This window comes from Myxine glutinosa, chromosome 2 (genome assembly GCF_964187855.1).
Source record: "Myxine glutinosa chromosome 2, kmMyxGlut1.1, whole genome shotgun sequence".
In the NCBI taxonomy this organism is placed as follows: Eukaryota; Metazoa; Chordata; class Myxini; order Myxiniformes; family Myxinidae; genus Myxine; species Myxine glutinosa.
This window is the reverse complement of record NC_136262.1, coordinates 209,759,214-209,783,498: the sequence shown is the minus strand read 5'-3', so window position 1 is coordinate 209,783,498 and position 24,285 is coordinate 209,759,214. Positions and strand designations below refer to the sequence as shown.

General features: G+C 43.1%; 1 protein-coding gene across 11 annotated transcripts in view; it reads left to right on the top strand.

Annotated features, from left to right (window-relative positions):
• SHOC2 (SHOC2 leucine rich repeat scaffold protein) overlaps window positions 1-24,285 on the top strand; it is a 62,189-nt gene that overhangs the window by 5,674 nt on the left and 32,230 nt on the right. For 4 of the 11 annotated variants that reach the window (XM_078772205.1, XM_068106389.2, XM_068106387.2 and 1 more), the window contains exons 2-6: window positions 1,637-1,718; window positions 8,699-9,161; window positions 9,501-9,758; window positions 11,262-11,346; window positions 14,740-14,877. In XM_078772205.1, coding sequence (XP_078628331.1) covers window positions 8,745-9,161; window positions 9,501-9,758; window positions 11,262-11,346; window positions 14,740-14,877 — 898 coding nt within the window. In that variant the 5' untranslated portion in view covers window positions 1,637-1,718; window positions 8,699-8,744. Of the gene's footprint in view, window positions 1-1,021; window positions 1,239-1,636; window positions 1,719-2,921; window positions 3,007-8,698; window positions 9,162-9,500; window positions 9,759-11,261; window positions 11,347-14,739; window positions 14,878-24,285 lie in introns of those variants that run through there. The other 7 variants (XM_068106391.2, XM_068106385.2, XM_078772204.1 and 4 more) reach the window with 3 other exon arrangements.

The following is a 24,285-nucleotide window of genomic DNA, read 5'->3' as shown; positions in this document are numbered from 1 at the left end:
CCAGGTATCGCAGTACCGACCTCTACCATTAAGGGGATCATGATTCATGGCCCAGTTTGTGAAGTTTTTTTTATTCTCAAAATTTGGTTCTGAATGCTTTTTTGAGGATCGTCACCGAGGCTCAGACATTGTCCAAATGCAGTTCGTTTGTTGTAATGTTCTCAGGGATGTTTTTAAAAAAGATCTCTGTAAAGTTCTCTTTTGTCATTCCTATTATTCTAATTATCACTGGTACAATTTTGGTGCTCTTCAGCTTTCAGGATCTTTTCACTTAATTCTTGAGGTTTTCCTATTTGGTCTTTTTTCTTGATTTCTGCATTTTTAGGCCAAAGTCACTGGGGACTGACACCTTGACGAGCCATGCCTTCTTTTCTTTTTTTTGTACCTCGGTTCAATAAATCTGTCACAATGCTGTGTTTTCTATGTTCATGCTTGATGGGATCATTAGATCGTACGTGAGCATTACTTCCTTGTGTTCAGTGATTGCTTTTGGTTAATGTTTCCATTAGTTTTCTGGAATTGGGATATTGAGACGTTGGCAGATGTGCCAGTGGATTACTCAACCTACTTTGCTGTGCCTTTGTGTGTACAGCTGTTCTGACATGAGCTTTTTACATCCCGATAGTTGGTGGCTCGTACTTTCTATTTCTACCTTGCAGAACCTACACTTGATTGATTCAGTCCCACCATTTTCTTAGAGCCATTGTTGTAGCATCCTTGGTCTTGGGCATTCATAATGATTCGTTCTCCATCCCAGTTAAGCTGACCTCTTCTTAGCCATTCCAAAGAGCCTTCTTCGTCTACTCTGTCAAACTTATTTATTTATTTTAATACCTTCCTGTTCTCATCATTTTCCCAATTGTCGGTGTATATCTGTAGAAATTTCGTTTTAGATTTTTCTTTGACCTTTATTGCAATTGTTGGCGTTAGATTCATTGTTGTTTCGGTTTGTTGTGCGACATCTTCCATTCACACCTGTCATTGGAATTTTTTTGCTGCATGGGTTCGGGATGGGTGCCAGCCTGGTGTTGGCTTAGCGGCTAGGGTGCCAGCTTAGGATCCTAAGCCGGCACCCTAGCCACTAGCCCAACACCAGGGTTGGTGATATTCCAAGCAGAAACGCGTGGTCCCATCTTTCGTTTTGACCAGCACAACAGGTGACATCCAAGGACTTCCCAAGGGCTCGATGACACCTGCCTCGAGTTAGTTATGGCTTTGATTTTGTTCCTTGGAGTGAGGTATGTTTTCAGGATCAACCTTGTCCTTCACAGCTATTCTTTGGTAATTGTTTTGCGCATTTGTTAGTGACCCTTTTCTTCTCGAACAAGGTATTTGTAAGGTGCTTCGTTGTCTCGCTCCTGTATTGTTGTGTCTTGGTCGATTTTTTGTTATCCGTTTTTGTTGGTCTACCTTTTATGAATGTGCACTTGGTGCACTTATCCAGACCAAATTCCATTTCAATGTCGTCGGGATACTGTTTCACAAATTTGAATTGTTTTGCCAATTTTTCGTCGTTTGGTGCAGAGTTTTGTATCGTCCATGTAAAGTAGAAGTCACCTTTTTTTGTCTCTTTGGACATTCTCTTATTTGATGTCAGGTTGTATCCATGACCTTGCTCATTAATGATGTTATCCAGTGGTTCCAGAGCCAGGCAAAATATGAGGGATTCAAGGCCAAGCTGTCTCCCTCGAAGATTCCTCGACATATCTTCACTCCTGGTATTTCGATCTTTCCTTCCGAGTGTTGTAATATCAATGTGGTGTTCCAAAGCTCCATTGCTTTCTCTATCAGTTTGATTATTTGGGGTTGATCTTGTACAATTGCATGCATTGTATCATCCATGAACGTGGGACACTATTAAAAGCTTCTTTCTTTTTTTTTTAGTCTATCCATGCTGTGGATCATTTTGTTCTTCTTGTGTCGCATTTTCTGAATATCTCCTTGTTTAGGATATATGGGATATTGAGACTTCTGTAAATGTGCCAGGGTATTACTCTCCATAGCTTGTCGTGCCTTTGGGTGTACAGCTGCTCGTGTCTGTGTGTGTGTGTGTGTCTGTGTGTGTGTGTCTCTGTGTGTGTGTGTGTTTGTGTTTTATAGTTGTATTTGCATGCTGCTGTCTCTACATGGTGATATGCTTTTGTGAAACCACGGGTTTGCGTTTCCATCTCCTGCCCCCTTTCTCCGCACCATCCGTGTAAATCCGCATATTACAGCTTTCTACAAATTCTTGAAGTTTTAAGTTTTGTCAAAACAACTCGTAAAGTAACAACTCTTTTCGGATTGGTCTTTCTAACAACTCGGTTTCCTTTTGCTTTGAATTAACTTGCCCTGAACCAAGACTCCCATAAACGTGGTCTTTTTTGAGTCATTACGGGACTGTGGACTAAATATATATGGGATTTGAACCATTGCCTTTTGGGTACAATTGGCTATGCTTTTGGGTTTTTGAAATTAATTACTAAAATGTATTGATCGAATACTCGTGCCGGAGTTGAAACAGACTTCAAATGTAGGACAGAGACATTAGTAGATATCAACGTACTTTGCACAAACTTGTAAGGCCATGCGGAGATGCAACCTAAATCGACAAGGTATACATGGTTAGAACCTGGGATCCCAGTATCGTGTGCCATGGCTCTGTGTACATGAAAGAGGCTAACCCCTGAAATAAGCCTTTCAAAATATGTACAAGACCTATTACATTTTTGTCTAATGACAACATCATGTGCAGCATTCTCATTTACACACATCTGTGAAATGACATACATCGTGTGCAGCGTTTTATTTCTTTAATTTTTAACTGTTCCTGCATAAATACCTTAAATACCTATTATTGTGGTTAATATTTGTATCATGACATTGCATTGCATAATGCATACTGAATCTTCTTTAATGCTTCAACTATTTCCACTTTGTAGGGTCGGCCGTAGGGGAGGGGAAGGGCAACAAATCTGGTCCAAGTCTTTCACGAACAGGCTGGTTCGACCTGACGTTCCACTGCAGGTGATTTCGACAGGAATTCGTAATTTGTTCAGGGTTCTAGAGATGACTCGCCTACTCTTTGCATTAAAGACACCAAGAGATCATTAATGTCCACCATAACCATTGCTACCATACTAGTTCTCCGGATTAACATCCTTCTAAGGAATGGCGAACATGTTGATGCCTCACGCTGCATGTGAAACAACAGGGTGACAGTTTATAGCTGGGTTGATTCAAACCCAGGTTAAATACCTCCAAGGTATCTTGCCAGCCCTCATTGCAAGCTGACTGTTGTTTGAGGGGGGAAGGAGAATGAGAAGGAGGAAGAGTAGGGAGGAGCGATGGTAAGAGGAAGAAGAAGAAGAAGAGGGGGGAGAGGGGTTTGTGTTTCAAAGATGTGTCCATGATATCCCACAAGTGTTTTTACCCCCATATGAACAGCTTTTTAACTCAACTGGACTATGTCCAGCTGAGTTTTTGTCGACACCCAGTGTCCGTCGTCCGTCGTCTGTCTGTCGTCTGTAAACAATTCGACGTCTATGCTCTAAAAGTCACAAATATTGATCAAATTTGATGAAACTTGTTACGCAGCATCTTTAAGACATAAACTAGTTTGGGATTGCATTTGGGCGTGGCACGCCCAAAAATGGTCGCGGCAGGGCGGCCATATTGAAAAATCAATTTTTGTCAATCTGGTACTTCCTAATGTAGCTAGAAGGCTGAAACTTGGTGTGTAGACAGTATGTAACAAACAACCTCAACACATATAATAAATTCAAGTCTGAAATCAGAAAAGTAATTGTAGTTTTACTTTTCATGCCTCACTTAAAACTCAATTTTTTCTAGTTTCCTGTTTAAACACGAGGGCATGCCCGTACTATATCTATATCTAAAATTATATCCCCCCCCCTCTATTTACATGAAATGGTTTGGTCCAAAGCGAACGGCTTGCGGAGTTTGGTAAAGAAATCGCCATAGCGTGCCCAAACGCGCAGGAAAGCGAAAGAATCGCAAATTTAAGGAAATGCCCGTACTTCCGTAAGGAAGAGAAAAAAAATGAAAAGGAAAAACATTCCAAACCGCGAGGGAAAACAACACGGCACGTCGACACAACAACGTGTCCTGTGATTGGCCGTACGTGGCTGCCAGTAGCTGCCCCCAAAAAAAAGCTTTCACCGTCCGGCGACTGAATTTAAGGGGAAAAATAAAATGCTCTTCGCTTAAAACAACGCCCTTCGCTCTGACTGAATTGGGACAATGTTTTTATGTTTTTAATTGAATTACTATCCGTAATGGCGCACGCTCTCACGGGAGCTCCGGAAGGTCGTATATCGCAGTTACGATGAATCGCAAATTTGTTTTTATTAGTTTTAAAACATAGTTTAACGCCAACATAGCGCCAACATAGTTTGCAAACGTGAAATAAATGAATACGCTCTCAAATGTGCCATCCGAGGCAGAGTGTGTTCGCCACGTTCGGCACACGCGATAGCTCGCTGCTCTCTGATTGGTTGAATCGTTTTTTGGACATAGCTCGGTAAGTAATTGTCCGATTAATATGAAACCTTGAAAAGGCACATCCTCGGGTCCCCAGCAATATACCTGGCAAGTTTAAAGTATATCGGACCGGTAGTTGTCGAGAAACAGCGGTCACAGACAAACATACACACATACACACATACACACATACACACATACACACATACACACAGATTAATGGAATTATAGATAGATGAGATACCTTCAACGTTACTGTACCTCTTTAGCACATATAAACTATATAGTTTGTGGTCCTATTATGCATATTCTAACCATATTGGTATAGACCAGTTGAGTTCAGGTTCCCTGGAACCTCTAGTTTTTTTTTCTTGCAGGTCATTTGGGAAAGAGTTTTTGAACTTGACGCAAGATATGAATGATTAGCAATGTGACATTAGAAGAGCATTTGGTGATGAGTATTTGAATGCATGAATGTAGTCAGACTGGAAAATCCCTGAGAAATATATTTGATTATCTTCATAAACAGAGGGGGCAATACCCCTGGCGCTCACCTGGTAGAATAAACTATACTGCATTGACTAAAGGTATTTTAAACCAATTTCAATGGTTGCTAGAAGACAGGGCAGCATGTAGAATCATACTAACATAATCATAAGACTTTAAACAAACAAACAAAAAAATACCTAGTTTGGGGGGCAACTACCCCCCCCCTCCCACCCCCACCCCTTAGACCCTCGAAGGGGCACTTTTTATGCCTCCGCCGACGAAGTCGCTCGAGGCATTATGTTTTCAGGTTGCCCATCCGGCTGTCTGTCCAGCTGTCCTGTCCATCCGTCCGTGATAGGTTTTCGTAACTGCGATAACTGGAGAATGGCTAAAGGGATCTTAGTCAAACTTGGCACAGGTGTGTATAATGAGGTAAAGATGAACTGATTCGATTTTGGGATTACGAGGGCAAAGGTCAGAGGTCATGTTAGGTAAAAATACTGTTACCGCAATAACTTGTGATCCATTGATGGGATTCTGACCAAATGTACACTTATGTAGAATGATGTAAAGATGAACTGATTTGATTTTGGGTTCAAAGGTCAAAGGTCACATCTGTAATAGGTCTAAAACTTGACAACGGCTGAAGTGATCTCATTCAAATTTGGCACGGGTATGTATAATGATGTAAAGATTAAATGATTAGAATTTGGGTTCAAGAGGTCAAAGGTCAAAGTATGTAATAGGTCTATAACTCTAGAATGGCTAAAGGGATCTAATTCAAGCTTGGTACAGATATGTATAATGATGTAAAGATTAACTGATTAGATTTTTGGGGTCCTGATGTCAGAGGTCATGTCAGGTAAAAATGTGAGAACTTGTGAACAGCTGAAGGGATGTAAATTAAAACTTGGTACAGGTATGCAGAATGATGTAAACATGAACTGATTAAATTTTGGGGTGAATAGGTCAGATGTCATGTCAGGTAAAAATGTGCTAACTTTGGCACAGCTGAATGGATTTAAATCAAAATTGATACAAGTATTATAATAATGTAATAATGTGGGCGGATGTATATCAGTCGACGTCGTGACGTCGGAGAGTGTCGTTCTCGTTTTTAATGCCGTGAACAAACTTTGGTACATCATGGGGGATGAAGGTTGTGGTCGTTTCATCGAAATAGTGTTTGTAGTTTCAGAGGAATAAGCAAATTCCTATTTTGGGGGGGTCAACCCTGGATCCACTTTAACCCTGGTAAACCCCCTTCAGAACCCTGAAAATAATAATAATAATATGTATATATATATATATATATATATATATATATACATATATATATATATATATATATATATATATATATATATTTAATGCCGTGAACAAACTTTAGTCACAACACAGCAAATATCATTTGTGCCAAGTTTGGTCACAATCCTTTCAGCGGTTTCGGAGAAGAAGTTGCAAGTGTTTACGGACTGACTGATGGGCTGACGGATGCGCCACACATAAGCTCCCCTGAACTTCGTTCCAGGTGAGCTAAAAATGAGATTTCACAACAACCCTCTTTCAAAATCGACTGTTCTTGCTTGTTAACTTTCACAATATGTGTAAAAGTGTAAAGGTCAATGTATTTGTTTTATTCTGCTCACCCTATCTTGTTCGTACAAGGTAGTGAGTTAAAATTGTGCACCATGAATCTTTGTGGTTAGCCCCTCCGATGGAGCGACACCTGTTTCTATAGTCGAGCAGAACGGCACTTTGCAGAGAGCATACATCCACTACACTGAACAATTTACGTTTTTTATCCACAGATAGGCCAGATCTGCATCCTTACCTTAACCAAAATGTAATCGGCTTATCTTGTCACCTACACAACTCAACTACCAAGTTTTGTCCGAATCAGTACACAACTTCTTGAGACATCATGCTATATATAGTTTTTGGCACTTTCTCATTGGTGAAGAATCTCTTAAAAATTCTCGTATCCTGATTCGGATCTTCACCAAAATCTAATCAATTTGTCCCTGTCACACACCCAACCTGTCCACCAAGTTTTGTCTGAATCGGTCCACAATGTTTTGAGATATCCTGTTCACAAATAGACCGGGGTGAAAAATGTAACCTCTGTCCACTTTTGGTGGAGGAGGCAAAAATATTTTTTTCCCATTATTTTGCATAAGAGTATAACATTCCACGATTTATGCTTCCACGTTTTGTTCTCACGTTATCGTGATAGCGGATGAATAAATACAAAAAACCCCCCACAATGTTTTGGTCTTAAAATGAATCGATGTACACTGTACAGTTGTTAATCTAATAAGTGTAATCATCGATTTCACTTGACATGCATCTTACCCAGAAATCAATAACGTTGCTATGTGTCGTTTTTGCATCAATTTAAACCACTCTGCACTCCCCACCCCTCCTTCGACCACCCATTTGGAAGATGCCTGATGCGAGTAGAGCTGGTTAAGGCCCTAATGTGAATGCTTTGCTTTTAAAAGGGCAAAAGTAATGGGCAGAAAAGTGACGCCCCGTGTGTTTGCTGACTGAACGCGGGCCAGCGGTTGTGATGTGCAACTGGTTTCTTGATGGATAATGTTTTGTTCGCTGCTCGGAACATTTGATATCTAGATTGTGTTCGGAGGGTACGCCTTAAACCAGCCGTTACCAAACGTTTTGCTTCATTCTGAAGCTTGCTGAACCCACATTGAGCGGTGAGGGTCTTTGTGTCGTATGCTGTTTGACTTTCACGTCACATCATGGTGTCGATGACCGTGCCCATGCTTATCGAGCACTTCCAAAATTGTTCCGAAGTTTCTGCAGAAAAGACGGCCGTACTGGTGGAATCTTCGCCAAATGGTCCTGTGTGTTTGGTGCATGACAGCAACCTTTGTATACTAAGAGGGGTGTGTTCGAGTGTGTTCGTGTGTGTTCGTGTGTGTTCGTGTGTGTTCGTGTGTGTTCGAGTGATCGAGGCAAGTTATTAGCCAGGTTGATACCTGTAGATGTCTCCAAGCCCCGTCTCATAATTAAGGATGGATTATTGTATTTAAGCTTGAACTGTTGTAGTTTATCAATGGACTTTCTAAAAGGATGAATTATGAATGTGGTGTATTATTGCTTTAACGTGCAATTTTATTTGAAACATCTTTCAAACGCTTGTCACAACATTCAAGCTGCGTAACTTAGGCATTCATTTTATTGGAAGATAGTGCCGGGAATCACTTTTACTTCTCTCTAAAACGCTATTGCAAATAGGATAAAGCAGTCCTGGAGTGGTTGGCTGGCTGGCAGACATTCAGTAAGAATGGCGTGGGGCAAAGAGGATGGAGGGAGGGAGGGGGTAATGTTCACAAGTGTACAGGATTGTTCGGTACATCTGATAGTTTCAATGGGGGACACATCAATGCGTGTGCTGTCCCTTGGACGGACGTTAATCGGGTGTCCCGTCTGCCAGCATTAGATAGTGGATGCTAAAAGGGGGGTGAGTTATCGCCCGCACCCTGAACAAATTACAAATTCCTGCACCAAGCTACAAGGGACACTGCATCGGCACCACCACAGCAGTGCCCCCAGCAAATGATGCCACCCGCAGACATGTGCTGCATACAAAAGAAGAAGAAGATGGTTTATGCCAAGGGATCATTCACTGCGTGAGATATTTCATGGTGAAAGCCATTGGATGCTTAATGGTATTGAATTCCACATGTCTTCTTTCTCACAGCTTCACCTGTGCTGTTGGGAAGATTTGAGAACACTTGAGAATATGGATGAGAATTTCGGCGTCGACTAATGACACCTTTCGACGCTCCGATGCTGCATTGGATTGCCAAGGAGCACTGAACATTTTTTTCTTTTCTTTTTTCACCTCCACTGGCTCTGACAACGTGCCTGCCGTTGCCAAGCAAACATTTCCCATCACTGCCAAAGGCTTTTGTTGCAGTATTCGTGCCACAATGAGTACTGCCAGTAGCTCCCTGAAGAAGGAGGCGAAAAAAGAGTCAGGTGCTGGCACCGGGGTGGCCTTCACCTTGCAGAACACAATCAAGAGGCCCAACTCTCAGATGACGCGAAAGAAGCCCTCAAACATGGAGGTCATGAAGGAACTTGCCAAATGCAAGGAGCAGAACTCCACTCGTCTCGACCTTGCCAAACGTTCCATCACCGCCTTGCCTCCAAGTATCAAGGTCGGTGCTCGACTGGTTTTTCACTTGGGACTTCAGTTTCTCTTACTTATCGAGGTCACTCTGTTTCTTGGACATAGATGCGTTTAAGTTTTCATGCTGTGGTGTAGTTTGTATTTGGTCATGATATTATTGAACTGGTATCCTGTGGTCATGGCTATCCTGCCAGCTCTTTTGTACCGTATTACCCTTCACATTATGGTTATTTCAGAAGGACGCCATAAACCACCATTAACTGTGACATCAAGTGCGTGTGTGGTGTGGTGTGGGTGTGTTTTTAAATAACCATAGCCAGTTGTGAAAAGGGATGGAGCCCTGACGTGTGTTGGTGTTTGCTCACAGGAGCTCACACAGCTGACCGAGCTATACCTATATGGCAACAAGCTGCCCACGCTGCCTGATGAAATTGGCTGCCTGGTGAATCTGGTGACACTGGCGCTGAATGAGAACACGCTCACGGGTCTACCCGACGCGCTGGCCGGGTTGCACAGCCTCCGTATGCTGGACCTGCGGCACAACAAGCTGCGTATGATCCCACCCGTCGTCTACTCTCTCGTCTCGCTCACTGTACTGTACCTGCGCTTCAACCGTATCACACAGGTACGCCCCCCTACCCCCACATTAACCTGAGGTTTCTACACAACATGTATGTGAAATGGACCACTGGCCCCTCCTTTCCCAGAACTAAATTCATTATACATTATTTCAATTTGCTCCTTTACCTTCTCAACCTCATTCGTTTTCCAATACCTTTCCCTTGCTTTAACATTTCCTTTACTTTCCACAATTTTCAATCTTGATAAACGATGGCTCTGCATATATTTTTAGTATGAATACTTATAATTGTTATTATTTCATTTATCTTCTGATGTACTGAATGATCGTTTTAAGGCCATTTTCCCCGCTAGAGCGGGGGTTAGCCTTGCGGGCCCCATGCCAATCATGGTTCCCTGTTTGAGGCAATGTTTTTATGGCCGGATGCCCTTCCTGACGCCAACCCTTAGTCGCCTCTTACGATGCGCAGGGATACGGTGGACCTATTCTAAATCGGGGTACACACCATGATCATTCATCCCAGCAAGCTGGTACTCAATTTGCTGACCTCGGAAGGATGACAGGCTGAGTCAATGCCCCTGGCGTTAATTCAGCGATCGACCGGGATTCCAACCCAGGATCCTAGGATCCCAAGCCGGCACCCTAACCGCTAAGCCAACACCAGGCAACACCAGGCACCAGGATGTACTGAAGGAAAAAAATGAAAAGAAGGCAAAACTTTACTCCATTCCTATCCAAGATCATTGGATTCTCGCTGATTTCCCTCCAGTCCACCTGAAACTTTCTTTGTTTATCTTTCACACACCCTTTTTCTGCTCACTCCTCCCCAGCCCCGATTCCATTGTCCTCTCTGTACATGTACCAATTGACTGTTTGCTTGTGTCCTGTTAGCCTGTGTACCTCTGCTCCATTGACGGTGTGGTGACCTTACCCATTATCAATGAGCTCTCCCATGCCCCTCTGAAGTGGATCTTGTGACAGAAGGCAACAAGACCTTTGTGGTTCCGAAACTTATTTGTGGGATTGCACTGCTCAACCACCGCTGCACTGCCTCGCAATGGTTCCGGCCTGGAATGATTAATCAATGCAGAAACCTGTACACACGTTGCATTAATGTTTGGTTTCTTCCTGCAAGTTGTTAATGTTATCCGTAATTGCTTAACAAATTCAATGCGATGCTGTGACATGGCAAACCCGATATTCTTAACAAGACTGAAGACAGAAACTACTGAGACCTTTGTTTGAAACATGCAGCACCACTCGCAACACATCCGGTACTGATACCGCAAAAAGCTACCCCATGAACCCTTTGGAAAATTGTTACATCGCTTGCAGGTGGTAACACAGCAATAACACACACAAAGCTGCTAGGCCGCAGAAGCAGCGGCAGCAGAATGATGTCTCCGACTTGGGGTATTTTGCATCTTAAGACGGACATGATTGCTTCAGGGCTGCGTTTGACTCCCGGTCATGTTTCTCTCGGAGCCGCGGAATCGCTGGAAGAAAAACACGCAGGTCTTGATTTGTGGACATATTAATTTTTTTCAGGTCGAAAAGGAGCTTGGGAATCTGTGCAAACTCACAATGCTAAGTATACGTGAGAACAAGATCAAGCACCTTCCTGGAGAGATCGGTGAGAGTACCTTCTTTGGCTGATCCGTGACTCGAGGGTTATGCTAGTGATGAGGGTTTTCAAATCGTAATGGTGTGCCTGTCATAGGAAGCTTGCTTGTACTTCTGCTTTTGTTTTGCAGCAAGAGAGATCTCTGCTTTTTTTTTTTTGGGGAATTTCTAACGCTGTTGGAAGGACAGCAAGTTCTTTTCACAAGTGCTATTTGCAAGCAGTTGAGGTGCGTTAGACGCTAGCACCAAACATGGTACCAAGCCACACAGCCCTTTTGTTCCAATTTGGCTGTCCCAGTCCTTTCGATGAACTAAGCTGTACATTCCCAACACAATACTGGGATGGCACATTGCTTTGGTGAATGTCGTGAATCTTGCTCGTTGCTAACCTTGGCAATTGTGTATCGCTTGGTCGATCGGAGATGCAACACACGGTAATTAAGATGGTCTTGCTTTGTGTGTGTGTGTGTGTGTGTGTGTGTGTGTGTGTGTGTGTGTGTGTGTGTGTGTGTGTGTGTGTGTGTGTGTGTGTGTGTGTGTGTGTGTGTGTGTGTGTGTGTCGGTCGTTGGTTGTTATCTCCAACTGCAGTTCATTTGTCGTAATATTCCCTGGGATGGATTTAAGATCTCCGTTTTTTTTTTTTTTTTTTATCATTCCGTGTGTGTGTGTGTGTGTTTTTTTTTTTTCTCTATCTCCTTATCCCTTTCTCTCTCTCTCCTCTCTCTCCTCTCTCTCCTCGTTGTTTCTCTCTCTTTCCTAATTTGTTGTCTGTAATCCCATACTTGTTAAAACCCCCCAGTTATTATTTGAGGTTTATTTGAGGTCACTGTAATCCCGCTCCTAAGAGAGGTGGTGTCATAACGGTTCCAACGGGCTGACACAAATTCTCTATGTAAATGTGTATTGTGTAGCACCACCTCAAGGTGGGAAAGGGTATTACAAGTCCCCACCCTTTACAGTGCAGTATTCCTCTCCCCATGTTTTCCAGTGCATTGAGGTGTTTTGAATTACAAGTATTAGGCATGTTTTTGCTTCATGCATGTAACCTGGGTTATTTTTATTTTTGGTGGTGAGCTGTCAGTTACCTATACGTACACTGGCAAAATAAAAGTATGTTTCAGAAGAACGTGTTGCATGCTGAGAACAAGATCGCACATAGGGTGGATACTCTGCTAGTCTTTTTAAAATGGATATGATTGGAACGTGAATATATACAATAAAACTGAAAGGTCTGTTTGTCCGCTATATGGACATAAACCTATGTGGTCAATGCATCATCGACACACCAAACAAACACCGCCACACAAACACCACACAAAACCAATTCTGGTGAGGATCTGCAATGCCTGATGGCTCTTTCCAGTTACCTCTGCCACTGAACGTGGATGGAGGTTATGTTTTCACCGCTATCTTTGTCTGTCTGTGAGCAGGATATATCATAAAGTTATGGACGGATTCTGACAAAATATGGTGGACAGGTTGGGTGTGTGATGAGGACAAATTGTTTCGATTTTGATGATCCTGATACAGATTTGAATACGAGAATTTTTTCAGTGATTCTTCACCATTGAAATGTGGGGCCAAAAATGATATATACAATGATATTTCAAAAGGTTGTTAGATGGATTATGACAATTTTGTGGAGGACTTGATTCGGTGACCAGAACAAGCCGATCAGATTTTGGAGGTCTGAATGCAGAGCCTGGCTATCAGTGGGATACAAAACGTAAACTGTTCAATCTGGCCATGGGTATGCGCTCTACCAAGTGCCTTATTAATGAAATGGGGTTGGCTAACATAAAGATAACAGTTTGGTGCAACTAACATTCAAGTTACTGAATCTTTCATCCTCCCCCCCTCCCTTCTACCCTACCACACCCCTTCCATGTTCTGCTGTCGGTAAGTTGCCTTTTTCCCCTTTGACCTCGATCTTCCTTCCATGAGCATCAGTGTAAGAAAATAAATAAATAAATCGACTTGTGGCATTCTTCTCGTGTCATGCTATTAATTTAGAGGCATATCATATAATTTGTGAGACGTTCAGGGTTATTACCACTGTTGTGTTTTAATTAGCTTTCATTAATCGGCATTCTTTAAAAAAAATATGACTAAACACCTTGAAAAGAGCCATCTCCATATTCAATATCTAAACATGACAGGATTGCTGGATACCCCCATTCCCCATGCCGAAATGCATATTGGGGGAAATATGTAATTGAGTTAAAGGGAGTGTTGGTGTTATTCTTGCGGGCAGGTGAGGCTGGAACCGAACAAGGGCAAGGATGGGGTTCAAAGAGTGATTGAAAATGATTTTAAATTATTTATTGCAATTTTTATTTTTTGTTTCGAAACATTCCGGCCATTGTAGAAACAAACAGTTCAGTCGAAATGAACGTAAATACGCAGAATCAATATTCTACCCAGCAGGTGGTTGCTTTGCTTGTTGTCCCCCGTCGCACCGCGGAGCGAAAGGGGGACTATGGTTTTCCACTCCGGGCGTGCGTGCGTAAGCGAAGGACAGCATTCGAATTTGGTGTGTGGGTGCAACCCACGTCAAAATCCAAGATGGCCGCCGCCATGTATGTCTGATGCCATGTATGTCTGAACCTTGTGAGCGCAATATCTTGAAAAATAAGCGAAGTATCGACTTATAATCTGGTGTGTGGGTGTATCTAGGCATAAGGAAGAACCCTATTGAAAATTGGGTCGCCACGTCAAAATCCAAAATGGCCGCCGCCATGTATGTCTGAACCTTGAGTGAAATATTTTGAAAAATAAGCGAAGTACCAACTTCTAATCGGGTGTGTGGGTGTATCTAGGCACAAGGAAGAACGCTATTGAAAATTGGGTCGCCACGTCAAAATGCAAGATGGCCACCACCATATATATGTCTGAACCTTGTGAGCGAAATATCTTGAAAAATAAGCGAAGTACCAACTTCTAATCTGGTGTGTGGGTGTATCTAGGCATAAGGAAGAAACCTATTGAAAATTGGGTCGCCACGTAAAAATCCAAGATGGCCGCCGCCATGTACGTCTGAACCTTGTGAGCTGAATATATTGGAAAATAAGCGAAGTACCAACTTCTAATTTGGTGTGTGGGTGTATCTCGGCATAAGGAAGAACGCTTTTGAAAATTGGGTCGCCACGTCAAAATCCAAGATGGCCGCCTCCATGTATGTCTGAACCTTGTCAGCGAAATATCATATCATAGCATGTTTTCTGCATCTTCCACTTTGTCAACTCACATCACTTCCCCAACGGGGGACATAGGCGTAACGCTTGTTTTCTCACAAATCCAAGTGATCCTTTTGCCCTGCTTGCTGGGAATTCCAAAGTGATTGATTGATGCTGAGCAGGTCATTGTTGGCAGTCTTCCTGATCGCTGGCTCCTTGTGAACAGGCCACCTACGCAGTCTGCTGACGCTGGATGTCGCACACAACCAACTGGAACATCTACCAGAGGATATTGGGAATTGCACACAGATCACCAACCTGGATCTCCAACATAACGAACTGCTGGACCTTCCCGAGAGCATTGGTAAGCCGCCATGCCTTTCTGCTAATGGGGTGGGGGTGTTGATGAGAAGTTAAAACGATGCACTAAATAACTGTGGTGTAAGACCATCTGAAAGTTGGAGATCGACAACTTTATACCACACAATTTATTGTCTATCTTCATGTAGAGAAGCCATCTCTTGTGGATTTGCACAAATATTCCTCTTTTTCTGTGACACACCGAAAGCCCCCTCTCGCTCCTTTTGCCATACAGCCTGCCAGACCCAATTTCCCCTCTCCCCATGTGCAGCATGCAACTTCACCCCCATGCATGTGTTGGTTTCCATCATATGTGTATTTAATGGGAGGCATACAGCAGCTGTTCGGGTTCACCTTAATGTGTGGCATTTTAGGTTGATTCATTTAGCATTCACATCTTAACCTCTTAATCTCTACCGATGCATGTCTGTGATGCCTATGAACGATTCATAATTACCCTAACTTATTTGACCCATCAGACTCATCACAAGAGATAAATATATGTATGGGGGCATTCATACGCCAATGAAGAATGCCGGGCAAACCTGGAGGTAGAACCTGGCACGATGTTCCAGTGTGGGCAGCACAATTGCTCTGTAATGAGTATTTTACATCACTGCAGCTAAGCTCGCACTCCAAGCGCTTGGAGTTTGCAAAAAAGCACCTAAAGGACTCTCAGACTGTGAGAAACAAGATTCTGTGGGCTTTCATGTGTCTTTCACTGAGGAGAGGCTTCCGTCTGGCCACTCTGCCATAAATCCCAGATCGGTGGAGTGTTGCAGTTTTGGTTGTCCTTCTGGAAGTTTCTCCCATCTCCACACAGGATCTCTGGAGCTCAGCCAGAGTGACCATTGGGTTCTTGCTCACCTCTCTTACCAAGGCCCTTCTCCCCCAGATTGCTCAGTTTGGCCGGGCGGCCAGCTCTAGGAAGAGTCCTGGTTGTTCCAAACTTCTTCCATTTAAGAATAATGGAGGCCACGGTGCTCTTGGGAACCTTCAATGCAGCAGAAATTTTTTTGTAGGCTTCCCCAGATCTGTGCCTCGACGCAATCCTGTCTCTGAGCTCTGCAGGCAGTTCCTTCGACCTCATGGCTTGGTTTTTGCGCTGATATGCATTGTCAGCTGTGAGACCTTATATTGACAGGTGTGTGCCTTTCCAAATCATGTCCAATCAATTGAATTTACCACAGGTGGACTCCAATCAAGGTGTAGAAACATCTCAAAGATGATCAAGAGAAATGGGAGGCACCTGAGCTAAATTTCAAGTGTCATAGCAAAGGGTCTGATTACTTATGTAAATGTGATATTGCAGTTTTTTATTTTTAATAAATTTGCAAAACTTTCTAAAATCCTGTTTTCTCTTTGTCATTATGGGGTATTGAGTGTAGATTGATGAGGGATAAATGAATTTAAACGATTTCAGCATAAGGCTGCAACATAACATTGTATATATAACATAGTATCATAGTATCATTGATGTATCAACAACATAACATAGTATCGTTGAGAGAGAGGAAGAAAAATGATGAATTGCAAAAGATGATGGGAATAGAGCCTGTGATGGATGCTGTGAAGAGAAACAGTTTGAGATGGTTTGGTCATGTGTTGAGGAAGGATGAAAGTGACTGGTTGAGAAGAGTGATGGAAATGAATGTAGAAGGAAGTAGAGGACGAGGAAGACCGAGAAAGCTTTGGCTAAAGATGGTCGAAGAAGAAATGCGGGCAAGGGGGTTGACAAGGGGAGATGCAGAAAATAGGGCAAAATGGAGAAGATTGTCATGGGGACCGCAAGGCTAACCCCCGCTCTTGTAGGGAAAATGGCCTTAAAATGCCTGTTGTTGTTGTGTTGTATAACAAAATGTGAAAAAAGTGAAGGGGTCTGTGTGTGTGTGTGTGTGTGTGTGTGTGTGTGTGTGTGTGTGTGTGTGTGTGTGTGTGTGTGTGTGTGTGTGTGTGTGTGTGTGTGTGTGTGTGTGTGTGTGTGTGTGTGTGTGTGTGTGTGTGTGTGTGTATATGTATTGTTGAGGATCTCGGATGTCGGCTCTCCCCTTATCAAGGGGGGTTGAATCCCCTTGTCCTTTTATCTGGCCGACCCGAGTCCTGGAAGTTATAACGTTCCTTCCGGTCGGTGGTAAATAGGGTTGTTGGTCGAGTCTTAGTCCAATTACCTAAGTACTACCACCGGCCGTAAAGCAAGGAGATAACGCCCGCCCGGACCACGGCGTTAGTGGACACGCCGAGCGAAGCGAGCCGCGATTCGGGCCGTTAGCAAGGACTAAACCCGATTCTGAGCGGTTTCTAATCGTGCCACGTTTACCCAATGAGAGAAAAGACGGATGCGATCGAATAAGAGGAAACCCAGAAAATAGGAAGAACAAAGATTGGTTTATTAACAATTTACAAGAAGAGGAAACGAAAGAATGTACAGGATAGGAAGAGGAAGAAGAAGAACACAGGGCAACCTTAAACAGTCTTATTCTTAATACCCAGGACAAACCGGCCCGTCTCAGACACTCACACGGGGATTGTAGATGGTTGATGGTCACCAACGCGTCCCGGCTACGATCCAGGCTCCAGTCCAACGGACGAAACCCGGCAGGCAGCTCCGCGTGTAGTTGAAACGCGACCGGAAAATTATATAGCGGGGGGAAGCTGGTGTCCTATGGCGTATGTAATAAATGCACACATGCCAAACGCCCCCTCTCTCCAAGGTCCTTTCGCACAGCGCGTTTCCAACCAGTCCTTCACAACGCCAATCGTACGACGCCGTCTTGGACAGTTCTCTCATCAAGCGTGCCGTATATCTCTTCACAAATGTGCGCTCTCCCGATAAGTCCTCCTTTAATACGGTCCTCCTTTAATCAGCGCCACTCATCCGTCCTCCACTAAGTTCTCTCACCAAGCGCGCCGTATATCTCATCAGTCCTTTTGCAACGCGCGTTTCCCAGTCAGTCCTGTGAAAGGGCTTTGCGTTCGTGCTTTTATAACGCAACCAAGCGATCGCTCCGCGAGCACCAAAGCCACGCCTGTCGGCGATGTCACTTCAGCCCTGGTTGGCTGGTTATCGCTTACCGGCCACGCCCTGATGGTGGGTTGACATGGCCACACCTTTTTCATGGCGCTCCGCCCCCTTTTCCGGGCCTCACCTCGTGGCTTATGGCGGCGTTGAGCGAGCGCTAAGGCAGCTGCTGCTTGCCGAGGCGCGTAACAATTTGGGAGGGCCATGGGGCAGACTGGAGGGCGCGTAATGGCGTGGCTTGGAGAGGGAGGCTGTTAAAATGGACGAAAGGGCCTACTCCTTATTTAATTGACACAACGCAGATTCAACTATTGGAAACATGGCCTTATCTAAACACATACTAATGAAATAACTGAAGTCCTATGGTGGCCAACGTGTTTCTTGTGGCCTAACTATGGGGTGCAACCTTTAACCCTTTAATGTCATATTTATTTACAAGAGTGTGGGTTCTCAAAACCGCAACAATATATATATATATACACACACACACACACACACACACACACACACACACACACACACACACACACACACACACACACACACACACACACACACACACACACACACACACACACACACACACACACACACACACACACACACACACACACACACACACACACACACACACACACACACACACACACACACACACACACACACACACAGTGGAACCTTGACTTACGAGTTTAATTCGTTCTGTGACCGAGCTCGTAACTCAATTTGCTCGTTTCTCAAATCAAATTTCCCCATTGAAATGCTATTAATCCGTTCCAGCCCGCCAAAAACCACACCAATTTTTTTTTAAGTATACAGTATATATAAAAATATCTCGCGCTTTATATTTCACCTGTATGCAGCATACAAGTTGGCAGGATGGCCTGGACTGGAGGTACGCACACTTGACTCTAAACTGTCCAGCCTGGGTTTGAATCCCGACCCAGCTATAACCTGTCATGGGTGAATCACAGGCAGGGTGATTCATCAATGTGTGTACCGCTAAACTGGGCGCCCCGTTTGCGTCCCATTAGTTGTTGGATGTTAAGGATCTCACCGTGTTTTCCACAAAGAGAAGGCGAGCTATCGCCGGCACTCTGAACAAGTTGTGGCCTGGCATGCTCTTCTCCTCTGCCGTTATATACGTCCTCCTCGGCATCTTTTTCCAGAAGAGCCCTGTCTCGTCACAGTTGAAGATTTGCTGGGGGATGTATCGTTCGGCTTCTATCAGTTCGGCAAAAGTTATAATAAAATCTTCAGCTGCCTTCACATCCGCCTCACCAAGTCGACAACACGCACACCTCGCTCATGTTTTTCGACGATTGCGTGTTTTATATCCAAGCACATCATCCTCTCTTCCCTTGGCACTCAATTTCTTAGGACCCATGGTTAAAACTAAGAAATTTTCCAAAATAACCAAAATGCGAAAACAAAGCAGCAGCGATATACGGCAGAGATACTTGCACGGCAAGATAACCACGTGACCGGAACCCACCTGGTGGCGGGTGGCGAAAGCTCGTAACTCAAATCTCGGCTCGCATCTCAAAGCAATAAACCGCCCGAGCGACGGCTCGTATCTCGGAAAACTCGTAAGTTGGTGCACTCGTAAGTCAAGGTTCCACTGTATATATATATATATATATATATGTATTGTTGCGGTTTTGAGACCGCATATATATATGCACACACACACATCAGAGTCCATTATTTCCGTTCTCCAACCTAATGAACGCACGCCGTGAGTCACCACCACGTAAGTACGCCTTGCCTGCCAAGCTCCGGAGGAGCCATCTAGCAGTGCGTCATAATTTAGATCTTAGTTCAGATACTGTCACAAGTGTATACAAAACTCACAGTTACCGACCTGGTTTCGCCCTTGTTGGGGCTTCATCAGGGCAACTCAGTGAGTCTTGCATACACTTGTGTATCTGAAAAACCTTTCGGTTATAAACCAGTGATTATGCGACTCCATACCATCATTGGTGAACCGCCATTAAGGTATCCCATCCAGCTATCGCTGCACCTTAATGGGAGCGATATACCAGAGGTAATGTACTGTGTTATATATATATATTTGGAGAATAAGATTGTCATGGGGCCCCCAAGGCTAACCCCTGCTCTAGCAGGGAAAATGGCCTTGAAATGCCTGTTTTGTTGTTGTTGTTGTGTGTGTATATATATGTGTGTGTGTGTATATATATATATATATATATATATATATATATATATATATATATATATATATATATATATATATATATATATATATATCTCTGTGAGAAATAGGAGAAACTCCACAGTACGAGCAGGGCGTCTCATTTGCATTGAATAAATAATCGGGAGATTAAATCAGACGTGGACGTATGTATATATATATATGCACACGCACACGCACGCACACACACACGCAGTCATGTGAAAAAGTAAGTACACCCCATGTAAAGTTTTGACTTTTTCAACATACAGCGATTTGATCTTCATTTCAACAATATTGACAGATAAAGGTGATATAATATAACAAATATCATGAAACATTTACATTTTGTTGTCCATTGCGTAATTTAAATAAACATAAATGCAAATTTCGCATGTGGAAAAAGGAACTACACCCTTGGCTCTAATTGGTGGTATTGCCCCCTTTGGCAGAAACAACCTCAAGTAGGCGTTTCTTATAACCGTCTACCAGTCTCTGACATCGACTGGGAGAAATTTTTGCCCACTCCTCCATGCAGAATTCTTTCAGCTGTGTGATGTTTGAGGGGTTTCTTGCATGCACAGCTCGTTTCAAATCCCCCCACAACATCTCGATGGGATTTAGATCCGGGCTTTGACTTGGCCATTCCAGAACCCTCCATTTCTTTCTTTTCAGCCATTCCTTGGTGGATTTACTGACATGTTAAGGTCATTGTCATGTTGCAAGGTCCACCTTCGGTTGAGCTTCAACTTTCCGACAGATGGCCTCATATTATCCTCAAGCACCATCTGGTACAATGAAGAATTCATAGTGGATTCCATGATGGTGAGCTGCCCAGGCCCTGATGCAGCAAAGCTGCCCCAAACCATAATATTTCCACCACCATGCTTTACAGTTGGTATCAGGTTCTTATGGTCAAATGCTGTCTTTGGTTTTCGCCAAACATGTCTTCTGGTACTGTGGCCAAATAGCTGTACCTCCGACTCATCTGTCCAGAGCACATTGTTCCAGAAGTGCTGGTCTTTGCCTCGGTGTTCATTGGCAAACTTTAGTCTTGCCGTGATGTTCTTTCTGAACAGCAAAGGTTTCCTCCTGGCACACCTCCCATGTAGATCAAATTTGTGCAGCCTCTTTCTAATGGTAGACTCGTGCACTTTGACATCAACAGTGGCAAGAGCTACCTGTAGGTCCCGTGATGACATTGTTGGGTTCTTAGAGACTTCTTTCAGCATCTTGCGGTCTGCTCTCGGGCTGAACTTGCTGGGGCGGCCTGGCCTGAACAAGTTGGCAGTTGTTCGGAATCCTCTCCACTTGTAGATGAGCTTCCGGACAGTCGAATGATTGATTTCAAATTGTTTGGAGATCTTTTTAAATCCCCTCCCAGATTCGTAGGCATCTATAACCTTCTTTCTGAAGGCCTCAGAGAGCTCTTTTGATCTAGGCATGGTGACGCCGCACACTTCAACAACACAGAGCAAACCAAACTAAATGTCTGAGGTTTAAATAAGACAGGTTCTAGTCAGGTTCACTATGTCAATAAATTATATTTCGTTCAAAATCATGGTAGATTAGCAAACCTATATATTTTTGGAAAGGTTATAGCATAAGGAAACTAAAAATCAATGTTTACATTTGGAGAGATACCTGTATGGCGGCCATTTTGGATTTTCAAAATGGCCACTGTAAAATACATATTTTGTTCTATTTCTGCCTCTAATTACCCTAAACTATCTATAATTCCAGTAATCTCTGTACGTTTGTACGTTTGTCTGTGACCGCTGTTTCTCGACAACCACGGGTCCGATATACTTTTAACTTGCCAGGTATATTGCTGGGGACCCGAGGATGTGCCTTTTCAAGGTTTCATATTAATCGGACAATTACTTACCGAGCTATGTCCAAAAAACGATTCAACCAATCAGAGAGCAGCGAACTATCGCGTGTGCCGAACGTGGCGGACACACTCTGCCTCGGATGGCACATTTGAGAGCGTATTCATTTATTTCACGTTTGCAAACTATGTTGGCGTTAAACTATGTTTTAAAACTAATAAAAACGAATTTGCGATTCATTCGCTTTCCTGCGCGTTTGTGCACGCGATGGCGATTTCTTTACCAAACTCCGGAAGCCGTTCGCTTTGGACCAAACCATTTCATGTAAATAGAGGGGGGGGATTGTCACCGGACTCGCAAGCCGTTCGCGTTGGACCAAACCATTTCATGTAAATAGAGGGGGGGGATATAATTTTAGATATAGATATAGTACGGGCAATGCCCTAGTTACCCTAAAAACTTTTTAAAATATACTAAACCTATATTTTCAGGGACAAGGAATCCAATGAAAGTATCAAATTAGTGCTATGAGGAATGGTAAGACACGAATCAAAGGTTTTGAATTGCAAAATACTGTCTTTATATTCGCGATAAGTTGCATAATCAAATACATGTTATCATTTTGTACAGGCAGTTAATAACATCAAAATGTGTCACAATAATTCATATCACCAAACATACACAGGCAGTCAGCAAAATCATATATACACATGCAGTCAGTATGACTTCACATCTACACAGGCAGTCAATGACAAAATATACACAGGCAGTCAATGGCATCAAACATACACGATTACAGAATATGCCATTTAGAGTTCGTCATCACTGTCCTGTGTGTCGTATCCGACAATATAGTCCGCATCGTTTTCACAGTCCGTTCCACACAAGCAAAGGTCGGTCAAATTGATTGGCAAATCGAATTGGTCGAATGGTTGATCGAATCGAATTCGATGAATCGAATGGAATCGAATTCGATGAATCGAATCGAATCGATCGAATTTTTTATTTTTTATTTTTTTGTATACTGAATCGAGGCTCGTGAAAGAGCTAAAATTGGTCGGTCGAATTGGTCGAATGGTCGAATGGTCGATCGAAACGATTGGTCGAATGGTCGAATTGGTCGAATGGAATTCGTCGATTGGTCGAATTGGTCGAATCGAATTGGTCGGAATTGGCAAATGTAAACATTGATTTTCAGATTTTCCATGTAATAACGTTTCCAAAAATGTATAGGTTTGCTAATCTACCATGATTTTGAACGAAAAAACATAGTGAACCTGACTATTCCTCCAAGATCCTCTCTAACGATGTTCTAATCATTTGCACCTGAGCTGGTGCACCTGATTCTAATTTTAGGTATTTGAAGTATTGATAAATATAGGTGTGTACTTACTTTTTCCACATGCGAAATTTGCATTTATGTTTATTTAAATTATACAATGGACTACAAAATGTAAATGTTTCATGATATTTGTTATATTATATCACCTTTATCTATCAATATTGTTGAAATGAAGATTAAATAGCTGTATGTTGAAATATGTTGAAAAAAAATCAAAACTTTACATGGGGTGTACTTGCTTTTTCACGTGACTGTACCGCTTTTCGCTTCGCGAGTACAGGGTAATAAAGGGAGGGGGAGACAAGATGGGGAGAGAGAGGGAAGCACACAAGCATAACAGTAGAGAACAGGGATATCGGGAGATCTGTTCGAAAGGAAAGGGCTTTGGGTGGTGGTGGGGGGGGGGGGGGGATTGAAGGGGTACACAATATAAAACAAATTGACACTACAAGGAATTTCAGGAATGAAGTCTGAGATTGAAAGAGGTGGATTTGGGGTGTATTGATGGGGGTAGAAAAGATCAAGGTTTTGGTTGGGGGAAGATAACAGATGGTGGTGAACAGCTGTTTTAAAGACCTGGAGGGAGGAGTGGGATTGAAGAGAGTGGGGGGATATAATTATTATAGGGGCCACCCATTGAGGCAGGGAGGGCGGCCTGCAGGATGGCACCTCTCACAGGACCTGCCGGCAGGGAACACCTTAGTGGAGAACATTTTTATTCCAATGATGATGTCAAGGCAGCTGTGAAGCTTTGGTTAAGGCAGTAGAATGTATAGTTCTATCGTGACTGCATCACAAAAGTACTTGAATGAAATGTGTGGACTGTAGTGGTGATTATGATGAGAAATAAATGTGCTCCGTGGTAGAATAAAGATCGATAGTATATTTTTTATCTCATTTGAATTTCTTTACCTGTTTTGGAGGAAAAGAGTTGGAGACTGGCGTGCATGTGCGTGTGTGTGTGTGTGTGCTTCATCCCTGTATGAGAGGTTGCCTTTCTGCTGATTCGAAACGGAAGACTTCAT